A 7,418-nucleotide genomic window follows, 5' to 3' on the forward strand; every position below is an offset into this window, starting at 1 on the left:
GGATCTAGTTCCCCGACCAAGGATCGAACCCTGGCTGCCTGCATTGGGAGCTCGGAGTCTTACCCACTAGACCACCGGGGTAGTCTGGGCAGCTTTTTAAAAAGTTAAATATACACTTACCATAAGCCTGAGCCAATCCACTCCTAAGTTACCCAAGAGAAAAGGAGAAATATGTCTGTACATAAACACTTGTACACAAGCAGCTTTATTTGTAACAGCCCCAAAGTGGAAACCACTCATGTTCATCACCAGCTGAGTGGATAAGAAAATGGTGGTCCCATCACACAATGGACAACAACTCAGCAATGAAAAGGAATGAACTCTCGGTGTATACAGAAGCTGGGTGAATCTCAGAATCATTATGCTGAGTGAAAGAAACCAGACAAAAAACGAGTACATGCTCTAGGCTCCATGTATATAACCTCTAGAAAATACAAACTGAGCTCACATTGGTGGTATAGTGGTGAGCATAGCCTTCCAAACTGACCTCTGCTGACAGAAAGCAGAGCAGTGGTTGCCCAGGGAGGGGCCATTAGAAAAGGTGTGAGGACATGTGGAATCTTTGGGGATGGTGGGTGTGTTCACTGTCCTAATTGTGGTGATGCTTTCACAGGTGTATTCAAATGTCAAAAGTTATCAAATTGTACACTTTAAATATGTGCAGTTTATTGGGTGTCACTTATACCTCATTAAAGCTGTTTAAAAGAAGATCCCTCTGGCTAGAGTTTGGAGAATGGATTAAAGGGCAGTGAGTCTAACTACAGGGCAATAGTTGCATATCCTTTCCTCCCTTCTCTTAAAGTTTAATTCCTTCTTTCCCTCACTTTCCTCCTGGTTTTGGAGCTTGGATTACTATAGTAATATGTGATTGACATTTTATGACTTTCCTCTGTTGAGGAAAAGTAAGGATTTCCTTTAAAATCTTCTAACTAAGGGACCATGTGGAAAGCAAAGGGTGTCTAGGAGTCTTTTCTTCTTGTCGAGTCCTGTCTCGGAAAAACTCACTTTGTTTCTTTGTGCTACTAGTGCTCACACTTCTGACACCAGATGTGTGGTTTTTCCCACACCAACCAATTCTCCGACACCAGCCAGGTGTCCTACAGTTCAATTCAATCTGATGCTAACTGGAGTTAGCACAGACCCCACAGGTTAAGGAAGGACTCAGTCCTACAAGTCCCCCTCCCACTTTGCCAACTATGCCTCTGACTGGCTATAAATCAGAGTTCCCCCCACCCCCTCCTTGGGTTTGATTATTTGCCTTAATGACTCACAGAACTTAGGGAAACACATTTACCAGTTTATTATAAAGGATATGATGAAGGATACAGTTTAACAGTTGGATGAAGAGATACATAGGAAAAGGTCTGGAAGGGTCCTGAGTACAGAAGCTTCTGCCTGGTGTAGTTGGGGTGTGTTACCCTCCTGGCATGTGGTTGTGTTCACCAACCTCGAAGCTCTCTGAATCCTGTACATTGAGGAGGCTTCATCATGTAGGCACGATTGATTATTAACTCATTTTCCAGCCCCTCTCCCCTCCCTGGAGGACGGAGGGGTAGGGCTGAAAGTTCCAAACTTATAAGCCTGGCTTGGTCTTTCTGGTGACCAGCCCCCAACCAGGAGCCCACGCAGTGTTTCCTCATTAGAGCAAAAGATGCTCATTTTGCCCAGGAAATTCCAAGGGATTTAGGAGCTCTGTGTCAGGAACTGGGGTCAAAAACCAAATATTAGCAGAAACTTGGGGCAGAGACCAATATATGTATTTCTTATTATTTCACAAGCCCGAGCCTCTGCTCGGCCCTGGCCACTTAAGCAAACTTACAGCACAGGACTTTGGGTGAGATTGGTCAGCTCACCTATCAGTAGTGGCATAGTCTGGTTTCCTGGCTCCTTGGATGACCCTTCCATGAGGGCAGGGGTCAGAGTGCAGTCGCGCTGCTCACCATCCTACTGCCAGCGTCTGCAGAGAGCCTGGCTCCGAGTGAATGGTGGGGAAGCACTCGTGGGGTGAATCCTTCAGCTGCAGTGTCCCTGGCAGAAGGGTAGGAGGAACAGAGGGTCTGTGTGGGGGCGGCCTTGTGATGGAGGTCCCTGGCAGAAAGATGGCCTTGTGTGCGTGGGATAGGCCAGCATGGGAGGTGGGCCGGGTGGCCACCAGGAGATCTGGGACAGGGCTGGTCTTGGGTCTGAATCCCTGAACAGGTTGTATGTTGGGGGGTGGGGGGGCGGGGGGTGAGGAAGGAGCTCCTTCTTTTTTTGGGGGGGGGGGGCATGTGTGTTGCAGGAATAGCCACACCGCTGCCAACCAGATGGGAATAATGGGACCTTTGAGTTAGAACTTGGGCTCAAATTCCATCTTTCAAACCTCCCAGCGGTGTGACCTTCAGCAAGTTACAGCACCTTTCGAGGATTTCTAGAACGTGGGTTTGAGAAAGGGGATGCACATTCAGCATGCACTGGGTGAACACTCCTAGCTCAGGCTCTGGGAGGTACGTTATTTCCTAGAATATGAAATTTACTTTGTCTTTTTTTTTTTTTTCCTGCCAAAGGAAGACTAGATCTATTTCTTGCCCATGAAGTACTTTTCTATCCATTTACCACAAGCCACAGGGATGAAATATTTTCTTACCTACTTGGCTTCTTGTGGGACCTCCTCCATCCGTGACTGATGGTTTAGAGCACAAGCGGCTTCCTTCCTTGTTTTGTATCTGCGCTCGATGCTCAGAGTGGTGAGAAAGGATGTCAGCATCCCCAAGGAATGAGAGAGAGCGAGGGGGATGCTGAAGTCAGTAGGTCCCAGCCCTTGGGTTAAGAGGAAGCCAGAGAGAGTGTCACTCTGCTGGCTGCAGGAGCGGAGGAAGGCCTGATGTGGAGAGATAACGCAGCAGGAAGCCCAGGGAGGCCTGGGCAGTTGTCAGTGTCCACTGGAAGATGCTGCCCACCCTGCCTCTCACTTTACGAGCTTGAGTGAGAGGTGGTCTGATTTTATTCCCCAAGCCCAGGCAAGACGAGTTCATGTCCTTGTGACCCAGGAGCATCCCTCTGACTCAGGAGATGTATTCCACCTCTCCTTCCTGGCAAGCTGTCTCCAAGGGGGTCCTCTTCCCGCACTCCCCATGCAGACAGGTGGAAGGGCTGATCACTGCTTCAGTTGAGTCTCACTGCTTCTCTGTGCTTTGCAGCTAACATTTCTACGGGGCTTAAGTGCAGAGACCACAGTGATGGAGAGGGAAGAAGTGAGGTTGTGCTTGGGGTGGTTTTGATCCATGTTCGTGAGCAGAATTACATTCACGTTGCTTTGAGGTTCCATCCAGGCTGCTTTGAGCGTGCTTTGGTTGCTGCCGGACAAACCAGCCGGTGTTGCTCTTTGTAAAGGTTTAGAGTCCAGTCCCAGGGCACTTGGGATGGGTGGTCTGGAAATCAACCCCAGGATCACCAAATAGTATAATTAATACCTTCTCTTTGTCCGATAGTTGCCGTTTTTCAAGAGAAAGTTCTCCCCCCGTCACCATGTTTGAATTATACCGTCAACCAGGGCTCAGTAGAGGCCCACGTTGTCTGTTTCTCTATTTTTATGTATGTTTGTTGAGGGCATAGGAGTGCACTTTGTCAGGGGCTGCAGGTGTTCAGAGATGCATAAGACTCTGTAAAAGGCATTTACAGGGGTGTGTGTACCCCAGGTACAAGGAGGTGAGGGCCAGGGTAGAGGGGAGGCGACACAGGCTATACGCGGAGCTGCACAGAAAGTGATTCAGCTCAACAGTTCTTCACGGGACCCTTGCAGAGGCCACAGTTAAGACGTGGCCCTGTCTCTCTTTATTTGGATTTTATTTTATTTTATGTTTCAAACATTTTTATTTATTTATTTTACTGAAGTATAGTCCATTTACAATATTGTATTAGTTTCAGGTGTACAGCGAAGTGAAAAGAATATATATATTCTTTTTCAGATTCTTTTCCATAATGTTATTACAAGATATTGAATATGTGTTCCCTGTGCTGTACAGTAAATCCTTGTTATCTATTTTATATACAGTAGTTTGTATCTGTTAATCCCATACTGCTAATTTATCCCTCCCCCTCTTTTCCCTTCGGTAACCATAAGGTTGTTTTCTATGTCTGTGAGTCTATTTCTTTTTTGTAAATAAGTTCATTTGTGTTGCTTTTTAGGTTTCACATATAATAATGTCTTTCTCTGTCTGACTTACTTCACATAATATGATAATCTCTAGGTCCATCCACGTTGCTGCAAAAGGCATTAGTTCATTCCTTTTATGGCTGAGTAATATTCCATTGTGTGTATATATACACCACATCTTCTTTATCCATTCATCTGTTGAAGCACTTGGGTTGCTTCCATATGTTGGCTATTGTAAATATTACCGCTGTGAACATCGGGGTGCATGTATCTTTTCAAATAAGAGTTTTTGTCTTTTCTGGATACATGCCCAGGAGTGGGATTATTGGATCATATGGTAATTCTAGTTTTAGTTTCTTAAGGAACCACCAGACTGTTTTCTATAATGGCTACACCAGTTTACATCGATGTGGCCCCTATCTTGAAGGTGCTCCCAATTCACTAGGAGAGGCAGGCAGTGCCCATGTAACCAGTAACCTGCCACAGCACAGTAGGTGCCGTGTCCAGTGCTAGGCACTCCAACCCCATTGCTTCCATGTCCACACACATGCCTAAATGCCCACCTGGGCCACCTGCTTCATTGGCCGGCCGCCAGCACCATTGGTTTCTAGAGTGATAAGCCTGCTGCAACAGGTTTAGAGAGGAGTGGTACTGGCAGAACCCTGCCGTCTTCACTCTTCCCTGCTAGCTGGACACAGCTCTGATTGTGCCAGCAAAGGAATGCAGTTTGCCCGGAAAGGATGTATTTCTTGACTTGAGAGCAGCCTAAGTTGTATGTGAGGTAATCAGACAAAAAGAAATGCTGATGCCTCTGAGTTCCTCGATGTTTTCAGTTTCATCATGCTGTTTGCTAGGTACAGAAATACCAGCTGTCCAGCAGTTTCATCCTGCATATGTGTGTGCGTGTGCGTGTGCGTGCATGCGTACCCACATACAAAGGTAATTTCATAGCCAGTAAGAAAAGGCGGAAGAGAAGGGCCTTGGGGAACTTGCTGGGGTGTTGGAAACGTTCTATATCTTGATCTAGGTTTACATTACATAGGTTACTTGTCAAAACTCATTGGATGATAGACTTATAATTTGTGCATTTCACTGTTTGAATTTTATCTTGAAAAAATAACTGTAAGCAAATAATGGACTCATTAATGATATGCAGGCTGAAGTGTTCAGGGTGAAGTGGACTGCTGTCTGCATCTTACTGTGAAATGTATCACAAATAAGATGGATGGTTGCATTGATTAAGGGATGGGCAGCAAAATGCTAACAATTGTAGAATTGAGGTGGTGGGCATATGAGTGTTCCCTGTATGATTCTTCCCATTTTACTGCATGCTTGAAAGTTTTCATAATAAAATGTTAAAGCAGAAGGACTACAAATAACCACCACTTGTGATCCCTAGAACTTTCCTTAAGCGAATTCCCCCAAGAGCCAGTTTTCTCGGCTGACCCAGTACTGTTCCTACAGACGGCATCACCTGCTTCCTAAGGGAGTGTTGGTGAAGCGACGTGAGGGCCCTGGGCTGAGTGTGTTCTCTGTGCACCTGGTGTGGTAGGTGTGGGCGTGTTTCCTGAAGGATGTGTTAGCTAGGACTTCCTTTGAAGGTGATGCAGTTTATCAACTTGAAATGATAAGAACTCTGAAACACAGGGCTTTCTGCCCTGTAGGCAGAATGTGACTGGGGATTTGCAGCCTGACAGATGGGAAGCAGAGCTAGAAAAGGCTGGCTGAGCCCCTGACGAAGGACATGAGCTGGCTACCCTGATGGATGCCGGGGGACCTTTTTATATATATTTAAATTTTTGAAAAATTAGTTATATATATTTTATATATAAACTGTATAGAGATGTATAATTGATTTTTCAAAAATTTTAACATTATACAGTATATTTAAACAGATCCAGGGGAATTCCCTGGCAGTCCAGTGGTTAGGACTCGATGCTTTCAGTGCCATGGGCCCGGGTTCAATCCCTGGTTAGGGAACTAAGATCCCACAAGCCACTCGGCACGGCCATAAAATTAAAAATTTTTTAAAATTAAAAAAAACAGATCCAAACACTTCTTGAGACTAGACTTTTTTCAGCTATAACCATGCCTGCCCTTGTAAGTTTTTTTTAATACAGAAGATGGAAAGAAGTAAAACCAGCCATAATTTTACAGTTTTGCTATATTTCCTTCTTGAATCTTTTAAAAATAATTTCATGCATTATTTACATAACTGTGATCTTTTTCATTTGACTATAATGGGGGAGTTCTTTGGAAGGGAGATTACAACACCTCCTTTTATGTGGACTGGCCCACATAAGGGACCATATAAAGGAACCGAAGAGTGGGCATAGGGCACAGACAGGGGAGCCCCGAGCAAAGGCGAGGAGCTGAGACCCAATGGCCAGGCGCAGGCGCAGGGCAGAGCACTGGGCTTGCAGTCTGAGAGACCTGGGGCTTGGGGGCCTGATCACTCATTGTAAAAAGTGAGGTTAGTAAATCCCCGTTGGTGGTTCCCATTGTAAATTAAAGGAAATAATTTGTTTGAAGTTGCCCAACCTGTGTATTTGGCATATTGTAATCCTGGTGCAGCATTTGGACATTGTCTTATAACGGTGGGAGGCTTTGAAAGCTTTGGGCAACGGAGGAGATGGAAGAAGTGGAGGTGTTCTGAACATTAGCACACTGGTGTGGAGGGGGCCTGAACACGAGCCTGGGGCCTGATTCCTGCAGTGGAAAGAACTGATAGTTGAAAGGCTGACGGAGGGAGAGAGCATGAGAGAAAGACATTGCAAAGGAGTAATCCTCCGGATTTGGTGATGGGCTGGTTAGGGGAAGGGGTGGGTATCTTGCTTTGTCCGTTGGCTTTTTTTTTTTTTTGCGGTACACGGACCTCTCACTGTTGTGGCCTCTCCCGTTGCGGAGCACAGGCTCCGGATGCACAGGCTCAGCGGCCATGGCTCACAGGCCTAGCCGCTCTGCGGCATGCGGGATCTTCCCAGACCGGGGCATGAACCCGTGTCCCCTGCATCGGCAGGCGGACTCTCAACCACTGCGACACCAGGGAAGCCCTGTCCATTGGCTTTTTATCACTCACTTTACACTGTTTCCCTCCTGACTCACTGCTGTGTTCTTTCCCTTGCAGGAGCCTGTGTGAAATGCAGCAAGGGGGTGTTTGGGGCCGGCCAGGCCTGCCAGGCCATGGGGAACCTCTACCACGACGCGTGCTTCACCTGTGCGGCCTGCAGTAAGTGTGTGTGTGTGTGTGTGTGTGTGTGTGTGTGTGTGTGTGTGTGTGTGT

General features: G+C 46.5%; 1 protein-coding gene across 2 annotated transcripts in view; it reads left to right on the forward strand.

The window, feature by feature from the left end:
• Positions 1 to 7,418, forward strand: part of LIMD1 (LIM domain containing 1) — a 69,760-nt gene that overhangs the window by 28,870 nt on the left and 33,472 nt on the right. Inside the window, exon 2 of one of the 2 annotated variants that reach the window (XM_027097037.1) lies at positions 7,263 to 7,364. The exons of the other annotated variant lie outside the window; for it this stretch is intronic. Coding sequence (XP_026952838.1) covers positions 7,263 to 7,364 — 102 coding nt within the window. The remainder of the gene's footprint in view (positions 1 to 7,262; positions 7,365 to 7,418) is intronic. 2 annotated transcript variants of the gene reach the window in all.

Source organism: Aethalodelphis obliquidens, unplaced genomic scaffold, assembly GCF_003676395.1.
Source record: "Aethalodelphis obliquidens isolate GAN/ISIS:26980383/991018 unplaced genomic scaffold, ASM367639v1 scaffold111, whole genome shotgun sequence".
NCBI lineage: Eukaryota > Metazoa > Chordata > Mammalia > Artiodactyla > Delphinidae > Aethalodelphis > Aethalodelphis obliquidens.